This window comes from Eumetopias jubatus, unplaced genomic scaffold (genome assembly GCF_037043125.1).
Source record: "Eumetopias jubatus isolate StellerSeaLion01/CBP00866 unplaced genomic scaffold, mEumJub1_p1.0 scaffold_13, whole genome shotgun sequence".
Lineage (NCBI taxonomy): Eukaryota > Metazoa > Chordata > Mammalia > Carnivora > Otariidae > Eumetopias > Eumetopias jubatus.
In genome coordinates this window covers 49843256-49866419 of record NW_028274819.1, presented here as the reverse complement: position 1 = coordinate 49866419, position 23164 = coordinate 49843256, and the positions used below count along the sequence as shown (strand labels likewise).

The following is a 23164-nucleotide window of genomic DNA, read 5'->3' as shown; positions in this document are numbered from 1 at the left end:
GGGGTATTTCCTAAGTGACTATTGTTCATTCTACAGTCTTGTTGGGGCTAGAAACAAGGAAAGGCTGGCCTACAGACAACTCTTCTGTTGGTTTCCAGGAAAAGAAGAGGGCCTCCATTGTGAAGCTAGACACAATGGACAAACTTGGCATTGGCTCTTGAATCCTCCCCTGTTTCTCTAACTTGTAAAGGGAAAGAAAATTCAGTCCAGATCCCATACTCCATTGCCCAAAACATCTATGGCCAACTGCTGGTTAGTGTTATGAACCTGAAGATCTAGCAGTCACGGTGGCCTGCTAGTGGCCAGGCTGGCTGGACAGAAGGGAGGCTCCCGGGGCTCTTACTCAGGGGCGTCTTTGGCCCAGTCGTGATTCTTGCATTCACCGCCCAGGCAGCCGCATGCTGTTCCCTGGAAAATGAGAGGAGAAGGAATCTCCACTACGGCCTCATTAAAATAGGTGGGGTTAGGAGGTGGCTCTCTGAGGGGCCCTGGGATCAGAGAGATAGCAAGGCCACCATCCGGGCTACCTCAGTGAAAGCAACAGCCAACCCTTCTGGCCAGAGAGCAAGGCTCTAGAGAATGTTTTCTCTTCTATGCATGTAAAAGATTCTAGGGCTCAGAAACATGAAGCAATCTGTGTGACATCACTCAATGAGCTAAGAGCTCTAATGGGAACATAATCAAGTCTTGCAACTTCATTTGTAATTGTCAGCACGGATATGGCTGTACCTGTCAGTCATCTGCAGGAACTCTCCCCAGCCTCTGATCATCTGGCCTATCCGGGTCAGCTGAAATGACTCAGTAGGGTGCAGAGGACGTAGGTGCTGTAAAAGACTGTATGTGTCTTCTAAAATATAAACAAAAGCTCTGTAAAATGACCAAACGCTAGGTAGTGTGTTAAAAAAAACCACACACAACAATTTAAGCAAGGGGCGCCTGGGTGGCTCTGTTGGTTAAGCGGCCGACTCTTGATTTCGTCTCAGGTCATGATCTCAGGGTCCTGGGATCAAGCCCCGCGTCGGGCTCTGCTCAGCGTGGCATCTGCTTGTCCCTCTCCCTCCTCCTCTGCTTCTCTCCCCCTCTCCTCTGCCTTGGGCTCTCCCTCTCTCTCTCTTTCTCTCAAATAAATCTTTTTCTAAAAAAAGATTTAAGCAATATACAAAATTAGGAAACTAGAAAATCATGCAAACACAGAAGGTATTAATTATTAAGGAAATGTTCTGTACAACTCAAAGCAAGTAGTAGGAAAATCTCAATGTTATAGCTATTAGTAAGAGATTATAAATTATCAAAATTGACTGAAAGAGAAAATTTTAAACCTAAAAGCCAATAAGAATGAAGGAAATTGAGAAAGTTACCTTTAAGCCTTCAAGGAATAGACGCTTAGTATATGTGATTGCATGACATCATTATAATCATTCTTATGTTCTAAATCGTGTGCAAAGCATAGAGCAAGAAGGAAAGTTCCCCAGTTCTTTTCATCAAGAACACTGATAATCCAAGTCTGACAAAGGCAGACAGTAAAAAGAAAGCTCTAGGTCAGAGTTCTTAAACTTATTGGTCACAGGACACCTTTACACTTTGAAAAAAGTCACTGAGAATCTTAAAGAACTTTTGTTTATGTGAGTCGTATTTATCAACAGCTGACTATTAGAAATTAAAGCAGAAACTTTAAAAATTATGTATTTGCTAATTTGTTTAAGATAACCATAATAAAACATTAGGCATTAGCATAAACAACATGTTTATTCAAATAACTACATTTTCCAAAACGGAAACTCTAAATAAGACTTGCATTGTTTCACATATTTTTTAAAAGATTTTATTTATTTATATGAAAAAAATAGAGACAGTGAGAGAGGGAACACAAGCAGGGGGAGTGGGAGAGGGAGAAGCAGGCTTCCCGCTGAGCGGGGAGCCCGATGTGGGGCTCAATCCCAGGACCCTGGGATCATGACCTGAGCCGAAGGCAGACGCCCAACGACTGAGCCACCAGGCAACCCCTGTTTCACATATTTTTAAAACTGTTTAACGTCTGGCTAAACAGAAGACAGACGAGATGTCCTATCTGCCTTTTTAAAAAAAAAAAAGATTTTATTTATTTATTTATTTGAGAGAGAGAAGGGGGGGCGAGTGGGGGGGGCAGAGGGAGAGGGAGAAGCAGACTCCCAGCTGAGCCAGGAGCCCCACATAGAGCTCCATCTCAGGACCCTGAGATCATGACCTGAGCTGAAATCAAGAGTTGGACGCTTAACCAACTGAGCCACCCAGACGCCACCTATCTGCTTTTTATATTCAATCTGCTGAGCTGTCACACGGTGTGTGGCCCCTGGAAAACACAGCACACTGTGAGAGAATGAGATTAGACAGGAAGAATGATGTCTTAGTATTACTATGAAAATAGTTTGACCTCACAGACCCCCTAAAAGGATCTTGGAGATCCCCAGCCATCTAAAGGCCACATTTTGGGGCACCTGGGTGGCTCAGTCATTAGCCTTCGGCTCAGGTCGTGATCCCAGGGTTCTGGGATCGAGCCCCGCATCGGGCTCCCTGCTCTGCGGGAAGCCTGCTTCTCCCTCTCCCACTCCCCCTGCTTGTGTTCCCTCTCTTGCTGTGTCTCTCTCTGTAGGATAAATAAATAAAATCTTAAAAAAATAAAATAAAGGCCACATTTTAAAGCCTCCGCTATCAGTCAATTTCAATTATGGATGTTGATACAAAAATCTAAGTGGAATATTAAATAGAACCCAGCAGTACATTGAAGATGAATGTACCATGCCCGAGTGGGATTCATTTCAGGAATGTAGGAATATTAGGAAATGTATTAATTAAGGATTTAAGATATTAATAAATCAAAGGAGAAACCATTTAATCATTTTGAAAGATGCGAAAAAATATTTCACAAAATTTAATACTTTTTCTGATTAGAAAATCCTTGGGAGGGCCATGATAAAATGTCTCTAATTGCCAGCCTCACGTTTAGTTAAAATAAACTAGAAGCACAGTATGAAGGGGCAGAACTTTCCTGAACACTCAGGAACTCAAGTTCTGCCTGGGAAGTGGATTGCCCATGATGGCGGTGAACAGGGACGTGGCAGCAGACCCTGATGGATATCCGAGGTAGTGGCTGAAGAATTAATGATCAACCAGCTTAAACCATCAGCTCCTACCCTGTTCCACTGTCTTAGGTGTACTTACATCCTGGCGAAGCACCAGGTAGCAGTGACTACCCAGGTCTTCCCAAAGATGGTTCCTTTGCAGAGATGCCTGGTGGCAATCTGCAGGCTGAGCGGCCTCCTTGCCTCCTACAGTCCAGCTGGAAAGGAACCTGGGAGGGTCGGAGCGAGCAGCTCTGCAAAGGTTACCAGGGCAAGGGGCCAGGAAAACCCATCCTTATTACCCATGGATCCTCCTCACCATCAAGCCCAGATTGTAAGCTCTGAGTATCTTCCTTGTGCGGGCACTTTAATAGTCACCTGGGAGTGATGAGAAATGCTTACTATATTCTAGAGAGAGGAAAAAAATACATATGTTACCAGAAGTGGTTATATCACCCAAGAGTAAAATATTGAGCTCATCTCGACTCCCCCCTGTTTTTTTGCTCCCACTCTCTGGTCTCCAAACACTTTAGATCCCAAATCTGCAATATATCTCACATCCATCTTCTACCTTTGAACTCAAGTCTTCAATATTGCTCACCAGGACTACTCCCCCAGCAGGTAATCTTTCCCTATCCTTCTCACACTCCCAAATTAACGACCAAGAAGTGTTCTTTGATCATGTCACTCCCCAATTAAAACCATCGAAGGGTCCCCCACAGGGTGTAGAATAATGGTGACATTATTCTTGTGGGCCCAAATCAAACGCCAGTTTTATAACTGTCTCACCCAGAAGTTATTTCAGTATTTTTTGTATTTTTTCGGTACACTTTTTTCTTTTGTTGTGAATTTTATTGACGTATAACACATGCCCAGAAAAATACTCAAGTCATAAAGTACGTTGAATTTCCAAAAAGTATCACCAGAACCCAGGTCAGGAAACAGATTAGCAGAATCCCACCAGGAGCCCCAGACACTACTCCCCCAAAGGGTAACTGCTATCCTGACACCTACTACCATACAGTGATCTTGAGCGATTTTAGTTTTATGTAAATGGAAATCATTCAGTATCTGCTCTTTATTTGTCACCTAATTTGTACACATAATTTTCATTAGTAGGATATAAATTACTCGAACAAAAGTGCTATATCTCGTTCCTCTTTGCACCTCCCCCCCCCCCCCCCGTGCCCTGGGCCCTGGTATGGAGATTTGTACAGAGAAGGCATCAGATGAGAAGCCAAGGTGACAGGATGTCGACAATGAGTGAATGTCAGTGAGGGATAAAGAGGAGTTCATTGTATTACTCTTTCACCTATTCTGTAGATTTGCGACATTTCAAAAAAAAAAAAAATTGAAGGACAAAATTGCTTACTGAATGATTTAAGTAATCCAGGTTAGGGGTGCTATTTAAAACAGGGCACGTGTAAACTCTTTTTCTTGTTCTTCCTAAGTTTTTATGTATGAAGGAAAAGGGGCCTAATGTGTGAGTTCAGTGACAGAAAATCAGGAAAGTCTCACTTATTGAGGTCTTCAGGGGCTATGTGTGGATTATTTCATTTTATTCACCAAATATTTATTTGGCATCTGCCGTGTTCTGAGCACTGCAGTAGGTGCTGGGGATAGAATGCCGAATAAATCTTGCTGAGCATTGTAATGAGAGTCCTTAGAAAAATCTGTACTTGGTTTAGGCTGGGAAAAATGGCTCTGCTGAGTGCACCCCCAGGGTAGTCAAGAGAAGGAGCCCCTGCAGCCACTCTTCACAAAGATGTTCTACCTAAGTCGTCCATGCATCACGAGGTCCAAGAATCCAGAACAAAAAGACTCATTGCTTTTATTCCTTTTCATTAAAAGGAATATTCTCTCTCCACACTCTATTCTATGTTCCATGTATCAGACATTTTATAAAACTAAAAAGAAAAAATTAAAAATAAGGCACTCGAATTTTCTCTTGGCAAACTATCAAAATGGCAAACGATACAAGTTTCCCTGCCCCCTCCTCTGCTTGCTCCGCTCACCATGTTTTCCACATGGACCAAGATGTTGCACGTGGATGTCAGTGGATGTCACGGAATAAACAAGGAAAAGAGAAGGCCCAGCGCTTCTCCATGCTCACTGGCATTAACACGGAGTGGGATACTCACTCACTTTTCTTAGGGACAGATCTCGTGGGTCAGACTCCAATGTGGCATACTAGTTAGCCATTTCCACTAAATGAATCAATTTAGATGGGAGTCTTGCTTCTTGGGACCGGAAATATTTCAGTGTTTCTTTGAGCAAAATGGACGATGAGCACATCCGTCCCATACAGCTCCGCGTGATGGCTTTCTGGATGTGTCAACTTGGCTAAGCCACAGCCTCCGGTTATTCCATCAAACACCAACCAAGGTGTTGCTGTAAAGGGATTTAGCAGATGTAATAAAAGTCCCTAATCCATTAACTTCAGGCAAAGAAGATCATCCTGGATAATCTGGGTGGGCCTGACTTAATTAGTTGGAAAGGCCTTAAGAACAGAGCTGAAACTTCCCCCCAAAAGAGTAGAAATTCTGCCCGGGGGACAGTACCTTCAGCCCGTGCCTATGGGGTTGCAGTGTCCTGTCATCTTCCCTTTCTGACTGACTGCCTGATGGATTTAATTGCTTGGTCACCCCCCACAGCCAGGTTAGCCAGTTCCTGGCGTATTCGTTTGCTAAGCCTGCTGTAACACACACACACACACACACACACACACACACACACACAAAACCCACAAACCGGATGGCTTAAAAGACCAGAAATTTATTGTGTCGTGGTTCTGGAGGCTATAGGTGTGAGATCAAGGTATTCGTAGGGTTGGTTCCTTCTGAGGGTGGTGATGGTGCCTCTCCCCCAACTTCTGCTGGTTTGCTGGTGATCATTGGTGTTCCTTGGCTTGTAGATGATGCATCACCCAGTCTCCACCTTCATGTTCGTTTGACGTTCTCTCTCCACATCCAAGTTTCCCCTTTTATAAGGACACCAGTCATATTGGGTAAAGGTCCACACTAGGGACTCCATTTTGACTTGATTATCTCAGTAAAGACTTTCGCTCCAAATAAGGTCACATTCTGGGGGTACTGGAGGTTAGCACTCCAACATATCTTTTTGGGATTCTCTGGTTGAACGCTGGCTGATATGCTCTGTGGGTATCTCTCAGTCACATTCCCCAAAAAAGCTTACCGGAAGCATTGTGGTCTTCAGGTAGTACATTCCATGTCTCCCAAAACATCGACTCATTCTCTGATCTGGAGATGTTTAAATCTGAGTGCAAGCATACACAATTGCTCAGATCACACACACAGGGCCAGTGTTCGGGACTTATCAGAAAATTACTACTGTGAGAATTCTGGGGCATCTCAGTCAGCTGGACTATGGGTATTTTAACTGAAAAGTGGAGTATTTTAACTATAACCCAGGTTTGCCATAAGCAGCTGCTTGTCTAACAGGCATAAACAACTTGAGGAGCCGACACCTGGCTTTGTAGGATTTGGGCAGAACGCTCAGGGATGTGAGGATGGAGGGGAGTTGTGCTGTCCATGTGCCTAGGGACTGGGGGTTGGTGAAGACATTTCACATTTCCAGGCCTCTGTTCTGTGTCGCACACTTGCTCATGGCCAAGCGCACCTGATCCGATTAATCCTCACTATATTCTTTCAAGGCATGTACCCTCCCATGGTAAGGCGAAGAAAAGGAGTCTCAGATGACTCTCAGACCACACACCTAATAAGGATAGGCCATGATTCAGACACAGTGTCGGTCCTCATTCTTCATGGATTCCACGTTTGCAAATTCACCTACTCCCTAACACTTATTTCTAACTCAGAACGAATGGTGTTTTCATGATCATTCAAGGACAAATGCAGAGCATTTGTGAAAAATCTGAGTCACCCGATGCACACGTTCCTAGGTGAGGTCGAACGAGGCAACACTCTGCCCTCTTGTTTTAGCTCTCATACTATAAACAAGTGTCCTTTCCGTGGTCTGTTGCGTGCCATTGGGGTTTTTTGCATCCCTGTGCTTTTTGTTGGTGATTTTGCAGTTTGAAATGGCCGTAAATGTAACATAGGGCTGAGGTGCATCTGGTGTTCGTAAGGGCAAGGAGGCTGTGATATGCCTTGGGGAGAAAATACACGTGATAGATAAGCTTTGCTCAGGCTCGAGTTTTGGGGTGCTGGCTGTGAGTTCAGTGTGAATGAATGAACAAGATATATTGGAGAAGGTGACTTTAGACAGAAACACCCATAAAACCAGAGGCTCCCAGGAACCTAACCCCGTACTTCCCCTAGGAGCCGTGGGTCAGTAGTCACTGATTTGATGTTCATGGTGACCTTATAGAACCGAGCTGCTGCAAATACTGAGAACCCACTGTATCCACGTTGGGCCACAGAGGCAGCCCTCTCCTACCACATTAGGAGGATTGGAATCGGGACCCAAGAAGTTGATGCCTCTGTCTTCTTACCTGTTTCGGGGATGAAAGAGACTGTAGCCTGAAAGCCTCTGAAGGTCACATTGTCATCCGACTGGAAGCTGATGAGCATTACACCAGAGGAGCTCAGCACAGGGGCGGGGGCAACAAAGCCACACAACCGAGCTGGGTAAAGCCCAGCCCAGGCAAGACGCGGTCAAGGGCCCAGCAAATAGACGTGACATTGGAGAGAGAGAGAGGAAAAAAAAAAAGTCCTTTAGGCAATTGTTGAGAAATAAACTTTTTTGGTGGGTGTCCCAATTCGTTTTCAAAATAGAAGGGCAGTTTGCTTCTTTTTAATAGGTACTGAACTCCAGCAATGCTTCAGTTCTGTTTATCTCCCAAACACTCCCACTGGGGATGCCACTGAGGGAACTGGTTCGAGCCACAGGGCTTATTTCAACGGCCCTTGCCCCTTCTGATCCCTAGATGGCTCTTGGTCCTCGCTCCCGCTCTTCCCGCCCCTGATCTGGGAGAAGGGGGGGTGGTCGTGAGCACCTAGGACGGAGGGAGGGGGCGCAGGGCAATGAAGGAAGCTGGAGCCCGATTCTTTTTATTCCTGAGAAGGATTCGCCCAAAGGGACTGGATCCAAGTGCAAACCCGGGGAGCCGAGGCTCCGGGGGTGGGGGGGGGGGGGCGGGGCACACACCTATTTCCTCCTGCCTTTCCGCATCTCTGTACACAGACACGTGGTCAGACGTGCAGTCCCCACTTTCCTCTACGTCCAGACTCTGAAAGGAAAGCTGACAAGACTCCATGTTACATCCAGAGCAAATCACATGAGCGAATGACCTGATTTTGAGTAAGCAGAGAAATTTGGATTGCTCAACTTGCTTTTGGGATGTGAACGGGGCATTCATGAATGGGTTAAATTACTTAGGAAAAGAGGCTATACCCCAGACAGCTCCACCCCAGACACAGAAGGCCCCGGGCCACACAAGGTTGGGGAAAAGCGCAAATGTTTGAGCTCCCTGGCGCCCTCCCACGAAGAGCAAACAAACAGCAAAGAACAAGCGGAGCAATTTGCTAGCACCTGGGGGCTTAATTGACTTTGAAGAGAGGAGCAGTGGGAGAGGAGGTAGGAATTCAAGATTTTAAACACACAGATGACGGGATTCAGTGGAGACTGAACACTCGGCGAGAGACACAGGGCTGCGTGGAGGGGACAGCATGGAGGTAAATGATCACTAGTGGTGAATGTAGGCACGGGGAGAAGGAGAGGGTCAGAAACAGGATTCATTCAAATATTTCTAAACCCTTACTGCGATGCTTTCCGGAAATAGACCCTTTTCTCTCTGAGGAACTATGCACATGGTTATGCCTTGTAATCCTAACTTCCCAATTCCTCTTGGAGGGGTCCTGCACCATGATGCTGTCACCGCAAGGGGGGACAGCATCACGCCACTCGTGCATGGCACTCAGTACACACAGATCGAAAGGGTGGTCTTGAATCCCATCAGCTCTGGCACATTCAGATTTTCAGCTAAATTTTGTCTTCTTTCTCCTTCCAGTAATTCACTCATACGTCAACTTTTATCCTCCATCACTCATCACAAAGCTTCCCTTAATTCTGCTTCCACCTGAAATTTTCTATTTTGACTGTTTGGGTTCCAGAAGCTTTGAGAAAGAGGAGATCTACACCTCGTTCCTCTGTGTCTTCTCCCACTCATTGGTAAAACCTGTGAGATCTTGTTCCTGCTCCGGACATCCGACTGGCTCTTCCAGGTGCTTCCTCTCCCACCTGCTCTCCATTGCTCAACTGTCAATTCAAGTATTTTTTTAAATTTTTTATTGTTATGTTAATGTCAATTCAAGTATTTTACCCTTTTGCTGGGGGATGAGCCGAGGCCTGGGTAGCGAATACTCAGCCCTCCTCCTTAAACTCACTTTCTGTGGGAAATCCAAACTGTGGGCCACACCTCTTTGTGTGTTTGCTTGTTTTGTGTTTTAAATGAAAGACTGCATTCCCTGGACTGTCCTAACTCCACGCCTGCTCCTGAGTCTCAGGCTTCTGTTTGCCTCTTAAAGATACGAGAACCTGGAGGTATTGTCCATCCTTACTCGTCCCCTTTATTTTCTACCTTTTCTGTCCATTTACTTTCTCGCTTTCAATTATCATTTTAAGAGAAAGACTTCTAAATCGATGCCTACGTCCGACCTCATTGTGACCACAGTCCTACCCTCAACCCCCTGGTGGCCTCTCCCTGCAGACGGCCCGTTGGTGCTGCACGAACAAACACGTGGCCACAAACACAATTAACCAAATGCTGAATAAACTCTGCATCCTGACATTGAAAACCCTCTGTACTTTGGTCTCAGCCTCACCTTCTACGACCCCTCCCCATACACCTGTGACCCTCGGACATCAGCCTGTCCCTCAACCTGGTCTATACTGGCTTCTCTGTGCTTGTTCTGTTCCCTCTGCACGGAAAGCTAGATGTTTGGGGCCTTCTTGGCATTTTTTGTTAGCCATTACTTACAAAGCGTTTTGCTAGCAGTTTGATGAGCAAGGAAGAAATGCTTGTTTCTAGAAGGGACTAGAAACCGATTAAACCCGTCACCGGGTACAGATGAGGGCAGCCCTCCAACAGAAAGTAAAGCACACGATTGCCATCTAGTGGTGAATGTGGGTAGTTACAGGGAAAATAGGCTGGTCTGTTTATTCAACGCCTATTTATCAAGAGCCTTGTATGCCAGGGACCAGGGATACAGCAGTGAATAAATCTGATTTAAACACACACACACACACACACACACACACACACACACACACACACACACACACACACACACACACACACACACACCCCAAACTTCTGCCCTCATGATTTCTGTGGAGATACCAGAGCAAAGTGAAGGGTAAGCAGGGTCAGTACCTTAATTAAGTAGTGTTTGGGGGCTTGAAAAACCCAGTTACAGTTGGCCAAGTCACTGTAGTCTTCAGGATAGTGAAGACTCTGTATGAGACCTTCTTTAAAAAGGACAGTAAAGGAACTGCAACCTGAATCTGAAACACAAGGGGACATGTCCCAACAATGGCATCACTCAAGCAAAGAGGAATCCTCTTCGGGCTCCCTCCTGTCTCTCACAAATGATGCAGCGGCTGACTCTTCAGGCAGAGCCACCACGAAGGAAGAGGTCTGTGTGCTGATTTTCCAGGACTCATTCACCCTCCCAGCTCGTGTGTGATGAACACGAGTTAGCAGGACTGTGGAAGGAGCACGTGCACGGGCCTCTCCCCGGTCTCATGGTCCCCCCTCCTAATTCCTACGGGGCCTCCGACTTCTCTAGGTAGCCTGGATAGTGTGGGATAAAAGTAAGTGGTTTTACCAGGAAGGTAGTTTGGTTTTAGAGCTTTATAGGTGAGGTTAAACCCCGCTGCATAATCTGTGGCATCAGAGATGAAATTCAGCCGTACAGAGTTGGAGCCAACAAGAACTGATGAAGCGAGGCTCTTCCCACAGAACTTTCCTGCAACACAAGAAGCAAGAGTCTTGGTTCAGAGTCTAGAAAACAGCCCCCATTGAGAGACTTAAGGAGAACTGGACTTGTCCTGATAGGAGAGGATTGTCTAAGCCAAGGGTTCTCAACCTTGGTACCACTGACATCTTTGAACTGGAACATGCTTGGTGTTCAGACTGTCTTGTGCATTATGGGATGTTTTACAGCACCGCTGGTCTCTGCTCGCCAGATGCCAGTAATACTCCCTCTAGTCATGACGACCAGAAATGCTCTGAGACATTGCCACCTAGCTCTTGGGGGGCAAAAATCACCTCCTGTTAGGAACCACAGAAATGCTCCTCCATCTCTGTTTCTTGCATAAGTAACCTTTGCCTCTACTCATGGTTATCCATTGGTACTTTCCTTCTTAGCTGGACGATGCAGTACAGGTCGTTTGCATGCCTAGGAAAGCAACATTTCCCCTGTGATGTGTCTGTATTTTAGTCCTGAGGGGTTCCAGGCCTGGCACACGAATCTAGGAAGCCTGGTTCCATGGAAAGCAGATGCAGCAAACGAAATGGCTCAGATTCAGTTCCTTTCCATTGTCAATCCCGAGTCTCAAACTTGGAGACGGGCAGCATGGTGTTTAGAGATGCCTCGGTGCCGGACGTACGGCATCCCGGCCCCATGAAGCCCTCCCAGCACAAGTGTCCATTTGACAACGTGAAAATCCGCTCACCGATAAGTCTGTCTTCTACGGAATAGATCGAGAGGTAACTGTGGTGACAAGACTCTGCATCCAAGTGGGAAAAACTGAGCAGTACATGCATTTTCTCTGGGGCCAACAGGGTCCAGACACACCGTCTGCAGGCAGATCCATTAAGAGGGTGTCATTTCTAGACAGAAAGTGGCTGTCACGGTCCAGTTACTGGGCACAGGCAGACTAGAGGTGGCGGTTGGGGGAGGAGTGGCAGGGGCCTACTCACTGTTGGCTCTCGTAATACAGGTAGGGGCCTTCTGGGAAGTGCAGCTCACCCTCAGACTCGCGGAGCACACGATCCTGCTCACTGCATGGGGCTGGGAGAGAGCGCCAAGAGAAGCAGGGTGACAGTGGGGGCTAGCCTTCCAGAACCTGTGCAGACACCGGAACCACCTGGTTCTTCGTTACGCATGCTTCCTCTCTTGTGAAAGCTTTCCCTGCCATGGCTTGTGCCATGCCTTATTCTTTCTGTTCTTTTTTAGATCCTGCTTAACCTCGAGATTCGATGATTTCTTCTCCTTCACTATTCTTTCTCTGGCATCCTAACTCAATTCTATACCTACATGTATTTCCCAGGTTCTATCCTTCGCTTTCACCTCTCTCTACACGAGCCCTCTGATGGGTCTCATTCATACCCTGAGTTTCAACTATTATTCTACACTCCTGAGTTGCAGACCTGGTTTTGCAACCATTTCCTAGATATCCCCTTAACATGCTGCAGATGGTCTGCAAAACTGCTTCCCCTTCTGATTAGGTTACCTTTTGTTAAGAAAGATTTATTTATTTATTTAAGACAGGGTGTGTGAGCAGGGGGAGGGGCTGGGGGAGAGGGGGAGAGAGACTCAAGCGGACTCCACACCTAGCATGGAGCCTGACGTGAGACTCGATCCCGCAACTCTGAGATCACCACCTGAGCTGAAACCAAGAGTCAGATGCTCAACCAACTGCACCACCCAGGCGCCCCCTGCTTAGATTACTTTTATGTGCCCTTTGCTTCATCTCCCGTGCTCGAAACTTTGGTACCATCCTTGCTTCCTCCCTGCCGCTCACCGCCCTTCATCAAAGTGACTACTGGGTCCCAATTCCTCTTGTTTCTATTCCCATCCTTTCGTTCTCCAGCCCTTGCCCTGGGTCTCTGGAACTAAAGTGTAATCTCAGAACTCCCCCCCCCAACCTATATCCTACATGCTGTTCTCGTACCACCAGAGTATTGCTCTAATCTATTTATCTAATTCATCAACTTCCCATTACTCAATCCAAACTTTTTTGACAGGCATCCAAAATTTCCACTACTTGGTTTCAATTTATTTTCTAATCTCCCTCAGCAAACCCCATTACATACACCCCCACGTCAGCTGCTCTGACTGATGCACTGGTCTCTTTTACCCTCTATATTTTTAGTTCTCTTTCAGTGTCATCTTTTGACAAAGATGATTCCTTGAGCTGCAGTATTTTTCTTTACCTGTATCCTGTTTCCACCTGACAACATTCTATGGGTTCTTTGTGTTTTTCTGTGATTCAGTTTAAAAGGTGTCTGTGCTCCAAAGCTTCATCTGGCTTTTTGCCCCAGCCACTCACTCCTCTAGTTCTCAGGGCACTTTTTCCCCATTGTTCTTTGTAGATGGTTCCACAGACTCACAGAACCACTGAAGATTCGAGCTAAAGCTGCCTTAGAGACCATCTGGTCCAGACTCTTTTCTTTATGGATGAGGAAACTGAGGTCCAGAGGTAGGAAGGAGCTTTCTCAACATTACAGAGTGGGTTCACTGCAGACTTGCCATGTAACCCCGGAGGAGGGTCCCTTGTACACTCGAGGACACTTTCAGGGTAAGGTGTGTAGCTTATTGACCACCTCTGCACTGCCTCATTCTCCCTGCCCCCGAGTCTCTGATCCAAAGCTAGGATTTGACAAGTGTTTGCTGAGTTGAGATGGAGCTCTCAAGAAGTGAAATAGGAGGGAATCCAGGGCTCCTTCTTGGCACTGGCCTGCCCTGGCACTGGCAAGGAATGGCTGTGGATGCCCCAAGTGTGGGTAGCTTTATACCCAGTGAGCAGAGAGAGCTCTTGCAAAGACTTTTGATTATAAAGGGAGCCTATATTCAGAAATACTAGATATTACTTCCCGCTTCTCGTGGAGCAGGGTGTGAGCAATACCCACCGCTGGAGCTCTTTCTCCACTTCCCTAGGAAAGATAAAGAAAGATGCTATTCAAGGTCTGTGTGTGGTATCCTGAAAAACATTTCAAGAAGTTAGCATTTCCCTGGCTCCAAAGTGCAGGCATTTTTAAGTCAATATGCAACTAATGAAAATTTAATCTGCGGAAAGAACAGAAGGGGTAAATTGACAAAGCAGGAAAGTCGCCTTGGTGTTTTAATGAAATTTCACTCTCTTTATTAAGTGGGCTAATTAAGAAACAGGCCATGATTAGCTTGGAGGTTATATAGAGCAAGAGGTTATCTGGTCTACTTCTCTCATTTTTCATGAGCAGGCAGGCTGGAGATGGAAATAAGTGACCCACAACTACAAGAGAGTTGCTGGTGTAGCTACAACTGGAGGGCTTGAATGCCTGCTACAGGACCGTACACTTGAAAACAAACCCAAGTTCTTACTGAATGAATTCGAATTAACCTCTTTGGGACAGAATAGAAGCCCTGTTGAAGCTGGAAGCTACTAGTTAGAAAACAATGAAGTTGGCTTTAGAGGCAGAAATGAAGTTTCAATTAACTCCTGGTCAGTGAGAAGGGTATATACAGACCCTGACCTTTTCAGACTCATGGTACCCAGATCTGTGCCAGGCCTTCTCAACCACAGCATTACTCACATTTTGGGGTGGATCGTTCTTTGTCATGGGTGCTGTCCTGTGCATTGTAGGATGCTTAGCAAGAGCCATAGCTCCTACCCACTAGATGCCAGTGGCACCCCTCCCCTCATGGTGACAACCAAAAATGTCTCCAGACATTGTCCTCTGGGAGGCAAAATTTCCACTCGTTCATAACCACTATAGTTTGCTACATCTTGCTAGCACAGTTGAGAAGTTAAGTGATGAAAATACATCACTAACTGATAGTTTCAACTAAAGGCAAATTTGGCAAAGTCTAGGATGGATAGATTCACGATTCTTTGAATATTGGCTGTACTGCACATCATATTTTACTCATTTTAAATCTTGTAAATGTCACAATTCTTGTGTGCTACACTAAAAACAGAAGTAGAGCCTGTGTAGACTTGCCTAGACTGCTGACACCCTCGCTGGCCCTAGCTTCTTGACCTCATGTGCTGGCATTATTACCAATTCGGATGTGTTTGTGGATCCAGGGAAGCACTTTTCTAAGATCTGTGAAGATCCCGGGGGATCCTTGGTCATCTTTCCGCGTGTTGTTTCTCCAGCCTCGGCCACAGCCCGAACCCCAAGAAGTCACACCAGCCAGAGTCCAAGCCCCCTTCTTATTCCGGCACATGAGGGAACCTCCTGAATCTCCCTGTAGGGGGAAAAAGCCTCTCTTACCATCATTCTAGGTCTGTGCTCACTCTTTTCCCCCACAAAGATGCTAGATGAGGATCAGTGACATTTCTTCACTTCTAATAAGTTGGACTCAGGGGCCCAGGAGAATAGCCAAGCACAATTCACATTAAATCCTCAAATATCACTGGAGCCTTACCAATTCCACCTCTTTCTTCCCCATACTAGGGGGATGTTTGTTTCATCAAACATCAGACTTTCTTCCTACTCCTGTCTCATCCTACAGACTCAGAGAAGTCTTGCCCAATGGTAAAACTGATCTCAGGTCTTGCTCAGCAAGAGGAATGGAAGGAAAGGAAAGTTCCCATTACCCACAAATTGGAAACCTCTAAAAGGGAAAAAGCCAGCCAGTCTTCAGGGGTAGAGAACCCTAAGCTCACTGTTGGCATTATCCCTGTTATTTGGTATTTTGGAAAAAGTAGAAGACCTCCTCTGAATCCACACTAGTAATCCTAGTAAAGACAGCTTGTATAAACTGTCCCTTTATTTTGACTTGACCTTCCTTGTCACTCCTGACCCTTCTTTCCAGAGTCCAGTCTTACCTACAGCCTTCTTTCAGCTCCTCCCCTGATGACAAAGCTGAAAGAAGCCCTGCCTGGGACATTTCAACCCAGCCACTCCCCACCTACCTGACATGCATCTCCCCCTCCATCTGGGAAGCCTGTGCAGAGAAAGGTCCGCCCACTGACAGGTTTCTTTAGGGTTAACAGAGCTCCCATACATTCCTCCTGGGTCAAAATGGGCAGGTTCACTTCCTGCAAGACTTGTGAGAGAACGCCATCTAGAAAACACAGAGGGGAGAGTCCCAGCAACGCACCCTCGCCTTTCCCGAGTTGAAGATGTCCCATTCAGGTTTGTATCTTTTGGAAAGACCTGAATTTCTCAGTACAATGGATATACTCTTTTAAAGTGTTTACACAATTGTTTTTTAAAACGGAGATTAAAAACTGTATTTTCTGATTACCCACCAGAAAGTTCTGACACCTATTAAGAGAAGTGGCATAGTTCTTACCTTCAGCCGAGCGGCCCCAGCCTGCAGTTGTACAGATAAATCCAGCCTCAAATTGTTCCTTTGGCTCTGGAAGACACATGGGCCCCACAAACTGGCCTGAAGAAAAGAGCAGGGCAGGGCTTGTCTCACCCGTGGAAGAGAGGACATCCTAAGCCACTTGCCAATTGGCATCTAGGTAGTTCCCCAAAGATCACGTGACATATCTGTGCCTCGCACCTCCAGGGGTCACTTATCAGACAAAGAAAGACTCTCTCCTGACTCCACATAATCCTGTATCTGAAGCCACAAACAAAAAGGGTTTCACATAGGGGGCCCTCCACCCCAGATCCCCATCTTGGAGTGCATGACCCAGAACTGTTGGACATATGCTATATAACATACATTGTAGGGAATGTGTTATGGAGCAGAAGTTATAGGGAACATAGGATAGACAATTCACAGTGAGCCTCAAATGTTTACCAAAATGGAAGGCACCAGCCATCTTCAAAAGAGCAATATCATAGTCCATTGGCTTCTTGATGGAGAAATAGGGATGTATGATGATGGTTTCAATGGTGAGGGTTTGCTCCCCTGGCTCTATATGGCTCAAGTCATGTTCTCCAGCAGTAACATTCAGAGTTGTTGCAATATTTCTATGAAGAGGAAGCAGTAAACTGAGTAAATTTCATTTAGCCTCTGAGGACACTTGTAATGATTGACAATCTGGCCTCTTTAAAATGACATGGATGGATAACGTGGGTGAGAGGATGCCAAAAAGAGAAAGTGAGAATGATTCCATCACTACTAGTAACAATACAAAGGTTCCCAATTTAAGGGGGTGACTAGTCAAGAGTGGCCTCAAATGGAACCAATAATATGATAAATTGAATACTTTGCAGTGTTATTCATAAAATGTCCAAAAATGCATATGTATTGTAACTCAAGGATCTGAAGCCATAGTGGATTTTATTCAGCTACCCTAGGTGGTTGGCCTGGCCTCAGTATCAGTGATTCTTTGAGAATGATTTGTGATCCCCCCTAAGTATGCTGCTTTAGTATCAGAGAACTAATGCTTAATGTATATTATGAAAGACATAATAGCATCATAACTCTGATATCTCAGAGAGCATGCACACTCAAGGCTTGGGACTGATTAAAACAATGGGAGGTGGGGATCTCCCCCTACTTCCTTTATGTTTGTAATTTAGAGACATGGTGTGAGATAGGAAAGACCATTCTATTTCCCTTTATCCTGTAGTCAGATTATCTTGAAAGGAACTTAGTGGGATGCATTGGGGGTAGATTAAAAACTTTGGGCTTACCATCTTTGGGGACCCTTCTTTCCCCAAAGTGATGATTTTATACAGAATTGGAAAGGGCACGATTTTCTCTTGGTATACTTCCCTGGCTCTTGGCTATATTGAGTACCTAACCTAATACACAGCATCCTTTTAGCCTAGTCACTTGCCACACTGCAATGAAGTTATCAGTTGACTCTTCTTTAGACTATTAACTCTCTGCGGGGGGCAGGAATTACATCTTACTTATCTTTGTATCTTTGGTACCCACCAAAGTGTCTAGCACCAAGTAAATATCCAGGGAATGTTTGCAGACTTGAAGTGAAAGAGGGCAAATATGGGAAATGATCTTGATTGCCCCCTAGTGACTAACTACCAAGAGCGCTAATAACAAGAGAACATTTAGAGTACACAGGAAATTGGATAAAGAATGGAAGTTGTTAGATTGAAGCTCAGAGAGGCTGGACTAGTAGGAAAGCAGACATGGGTGCCTTCTTTACTGGCCTCCCTTTGTTTTCTTTCATCAATTTTTTTTCTTCAAATTTTTATTTAAATTCTAGTTAGCTAACATACAGTGCAATATGGCCTCAGGAGTAGAATTCAGTTCTTTCATCAATTTTTTAAAATGTATAATGAACCAGCTTATTTTTTTTCACTGAAATTTAAGAGAGAATTTTCACAAATATATCTTCGTGATGTTTGTTTTCACTTGGCTATCATTCTTTAATGACTTCCAGTCATATTTAAGTAAACAAAGTATTCTACTCCTGCAAACAAAGTATGCTTTCTACCAAGTTAACTGTCCTTTGACGATGTCAGCGATCCCTGTTTGTGTTGTGCTTTTGTGTTATGTTCCTGTGCTAAAGTATACATCACACATGTCCATGTTTTAATAGAGTTATTGCTGCTGATCCCAAAGGAGAAGGAGGGTAATCTGGTGTTTATCCATGAGTTAGGCCTTCCTTACCTGTTTGCAACACAGTGGGCAGCCGTAATCACCCACCGTGCAGAGACGATGGTCCCGCCACAGATGTGCTTCTGCCTTCGTTTCAGGGATACCTGAATTACAAAGAGCCTAAGTGGGAGCACGTTAATGCCCTGGGGCCACCCCCCCAAACCTGGAGACCGAACATATTCTGAAAAATAGACCCAGATATCTTACAAATATTAGAAACTGTGGACTGTGAAGGAGTAAAACCCATCCCATGACAGCTCAGAAAGAAGAGCAGTGTTGGAACCAGAACATTCCCAACCCTGGTCTGTAGGAGAGGTAGTTCATTTGAGACGGTTGGCTCTAAGGATTTAGTAGAGTTGGTAGTAAAAATTGTTGGTATTTGTTTATTTATTTTCATAACACTGTTGGCCCAGACTGATGCCCTAGCAATATGAACAATTTCTGTGAATGAAGAGAAGGAAAGAGAAGTATAAGATACAGCAGAGTCCAGATAAACAGGTTTGGGAGAAAAACAGGTGAAGGCTAAGGAAATTTTCCACACATGCTCCAATTCCTCCAAGCCTCTTAGAAGAAATAGTCGGTACCTACAATTTTCTCATGCCCTTAACTATTTCACTTCTGTCACGGCTTCAAGCCCATTTTTTAATCTGCCTCTACCAATGACTTTCTATGATTTATCCTGTTCATGATATTCAACTCTAAAATGCTTTCAGGGTACAAGTAAATGCTCTTAATTCCATTGTCGGAATGAGAAAAGAAGACATTTATTAGAATTGTCACTTTTGACCAAAAACTGTTCAATGAACAACTGAAAAAATTTTAATACAGGGAAAAAGAATAAGTAAAAATCAATAAAATCACTGACTCTGAGTTGAATATGAACTTCTAAATTGACTAGTCAACCAGTTGATCAAATAAGCAACTGATCAATTAACTCTTCAACCAAGTAATTAATTCATCAGTTAATCAAATGGCAATGACTCAGCCATTCAGTCAACCTACTAAACATAAACTCAATCAACCAACCGTTACTAAATGTCCACTGACCAAAAATTAATGTGACTGACTTAAACAAAGTAAAAGTAAGGAGCTATTACTCACAAAATTAAGAGGCAAGAAAACAACATGGTTCTCAGGGTAAAGAAAGTTGGGAGAATTTCAAAGACAATAAATGTGAACACCATAGGCTAGAGACAGATGCACAAAGGCATTTTGACGGCATGCGAAGACCAGGAGGTTAGATTGAGAGAAAATTCTTGGGAAATTAGCTTCTAAGGAGGCAGTATTCTTGACTATTCCCTAGGAGATCCTGTGGTATAGTATAAACCTCCAAACAGAAAGCAGACCTGATCATCTTTAATTATAATGAGATAATTATATTTGTTGAATCAGAAAATTGTTTTTTTAATTGTAAATTCAAGAGTTTTTTAGCTTATTGAAGTGGGATTTTTGTCTTGGGGGCTGAAAGTTTGGGGTAGCATTTCCAGTTTGGGGGGCAAGCCAATAGTGCATGTAATTATTCTGAACATACATATTCTGGAACTCAATGGGTGGACATCATGAGGGACTTGGATCCTGGCACGCACTCATGAGATCTCTGATGATGAGTTAGGCAGACAGGAGTGTACTAGTGAGTAACGTGTTTCTGGGACGTCCATTCCTGAGAAAGCTCACAGTCTACCCACCAGAGAATGTTTCCTGAGACTCACCTGCCAGGGGTAGGAACCCTTCTCCACTTGGCTTCCCCCAACAATGCGACTGAAAATGTTAAGGTAACTCCAAGGTTGTACCTTCACCAAACTCCGCCCACAAGTGGGAGCTGGGAAAGAGAGAAGACAAAAATTTAGTGATTAGATAGCTCCTAGAACTGAGGAGTACAGGAAACTTTTCTGAGCAAGAAAAAACTGTAGGACATGGAGCATGTAGAAAGATTACAATATGACTTTATGTTAATTGTGGGATTTGCTGTGATTTGCAGTACATGGGATTGTTCAGCTTTTGTCACATAGAATAGGCACGTCCTGAAGAGATCTACTTTTCTGATATGAAGATTAAGGACCTCAGAGGTAGATCTCCACTGGGTCAGCAGGAATGTAGCCCCCTTGATTCTGAGCAATCTGGCCCCTTAACGGCTCCTCACAGCACTCTACTTCTGTGATTTCCTCAATGGCATTTATCACATGCCATTATGGTTATTTCTATGTCTTTAAACCCAACTAGACTGTGGGTTTCTCAAAGATAGGAACTTAATCTTAGAAATACCTAAATTCAAAATATCAAGAGCAGTTCATGATGCATAGAAGCTGCTCAGTGAATTGGTGAAGCGGGTGATGCCATACTCTGCGTTAGATTGTAATTGTGTGTACATCTTCTCTGCTCCGCCCAGGAGATTGAGTCTGAGACCATGGTCCATGATACCTGACACACTGTCAGATATTGGACTTCATTCCCTATGGAATTAGAAAGTGGCAGTTTGTTCAAGAACAGTGGAGTAGAGAGAAGACCGTGCCTTGATTCACACAACAGAGTGGTGTTAGGCTAGAAGGGTTGCCAGGTAATGGCAAAAAGAGCTCTTTCTTTTTTGTGGAGAGGACGCTATCCCTGAAAATGTTGCATTTACTTATTTAACTTCGATGATTTTTTTGACTCCTCAACTAGCAGATGAACTAGATTAAAGGTGTTTAGGACTGGGGTGCCTGGGTGGTTCAGTTGTTAAGCATCTGCCTTCGGCTCAGGTCATGATCCCAGGGTCCTGGGATCAAGCCCCGCATAGGGCTCCCTGCTCCGCGGGAAACCTGCTTCTCCCTCTCCCACTCCCCCTGCTTGTGTTCCGTCTCTTGCTGTGTCTCTCTCTGTCAAATAAATAAATAAATAAAATCTTAAAAAAAAAAAAGATGTTTAGGACTGCCTGGTAATTCAAGGATGGTACACATTCTGTCCCTTCGGCAGATCATTCTTTTCTACCTGTTTTCAAGGAGGGCGTAGAAAGCTCTGCCTCATGATCACTCATTTCTTTATCTAGCTGGACCCTCTCATCCTTATTCCTCAGCTTAGGCATCACCTCAACTGAGAAGTCTTCCTTGATTTCCTAAAGCTGTGTTAAGTGTCTCTCCTGTACTGTGTAGTACTCTTTCCTCCCCACTTTCATTGAGTGTGCCATGCGGTATTGTGATAATGAGTAGTTTATCTGCCTCTATTTGGACTATATACTGCATGAGGAAAAAAAACCCTATGTTTATTCATCTCTGTATTTCCAAGGTTTCGCACAATTCCTAGCATACAGTAGACACTTAGAAAAGTTGGATAGATAAACAAATGTTTTTTTCTGGACAGCATATCCTTGAGAGTGTAACTATTTGGATTAATATGTTAAAATACACAAAGCTCTTACAAATAACTTCTCATTTAATCTTCATTCTGTGCCTATGAATCAAGCACTATTGCCCCTGCATTACAGATGAGAAAATGAAGAATCAAAGAAATGCACAGCTAATTAACAGCAAAGGATGGATGTAACACTGAGACTTTTGATTCTGAACCTAATGCAGGCATGACATTGAATCAAAAGCTTATTTTCTAACAGTTTCAGTTGAATGAATCATAAATAAATTAGTCACAAAACTTACTATTTCCTGAACTCATTGAGGCAAAGACAGAAAACAGGATGATTCTTGGGGCTGGCACAACTCTCACTATGGAGAAGCCCGCCAAGAACTGTTCTCACCTTATGTTACTTGAGGGGAAAAAGACCATTCCTAATACACCACAGTTAACATATTTCATATTTCCCAGTAAGATAATTTTCCAGTAGATTACAAACGCTTTCAAATATATGTTGATTTCCCGAATTTGCTCCATGAAAAAGGATGGGATTTTGTAATGTGTCCAAATAAGTGAATAATCCCAGTTTTCTCCAGATCAATGCCATTTGTCCAAGTTGTATTCCATGAATGTTTTATGCAGTTTCATATGCTGATTACAGGAGACAAGCCCCGAATAATTACATGAAAAACAGATCTCCAAAATATATCTGCTTCGGTTTTCCCAAAGGAACATTGAATGGAGTAATGATGCCCATTGCCAGCAAAGTTTATTCCTTCAGATGAAGGTAGCTATAGAGTTCATTTGGAACTTACCTTTGGGGAGAGAGAGAGTTGCAGATTTACCTTGTTCCAAACAGAGAATTCCAAGTAGTAAAAACAGCTTACTATTGTTCAGAGGCATTTTGAGACTCCGAGTTTTTCCTGGAAATTTTAGAGAGACTAAAGAAAACCGAATAGAAAGCCTGTGAGACCAGTAAGAAGCCAATTTAGAAGAAAGTTATTTATTAACCAAGACTTGAGTCATTCAACCATGTCCATATGATGTTTCTGAATGTGGTTTCTTGCAAAGATCTTTGCAAAATGTGGGGAGTCAACCACAGAAGCATAGTCTTGATCGAGCAATAGTACATGTCCCATTACACCCACATCAGTATGTTGCTTCCCTCAGAGTATATTGGCTAGCCAAGTGGTTGGTATCTAAGGTTTCATCTGCAAATATTACTTGCTTCTTAGCATATAGGTCACCACTGTCTACAAGAGGATTGAATATCAAGTCGTCCTTGTTTACAAGGTTATA

General features: G+C 44.2%; 1 protein-coding gene across 1 annotated transcript; it reads right to left on the bottom strand.

The window, feature by feature from the left end:
* Positions 1-379: 379 nt before the first annotated feature.
* Positions 380-22768, bottom strand: OVCH2 (ovochymase 2). The gene is made up of 16 exons (XM_028116780.2): positions 22681-22768; positions 20254-20363; positions 18557-18648; positions 16772-16944; positions 16313-16408; positions 15930-16081; positions 15070-15259; positions 13939-13962; positions 12007-12097; positions 11760-11884; positions 10910-11050; positions 10456-10586; positions 8229-8322; positions 7573-7704; positions 6294-6374; positions 380-408 (listed from the first exon to the last, which is right to left on the bottom strand). Exons 1-16 carry the CDS (start codon positions 22766-22768, stop codon positions 380-382), a joined length of 1749 nt encoding a protein of 582 aa, XP_027972581.2.
* Positions 22769-23164: the final 396 nt, after the last annotated feature.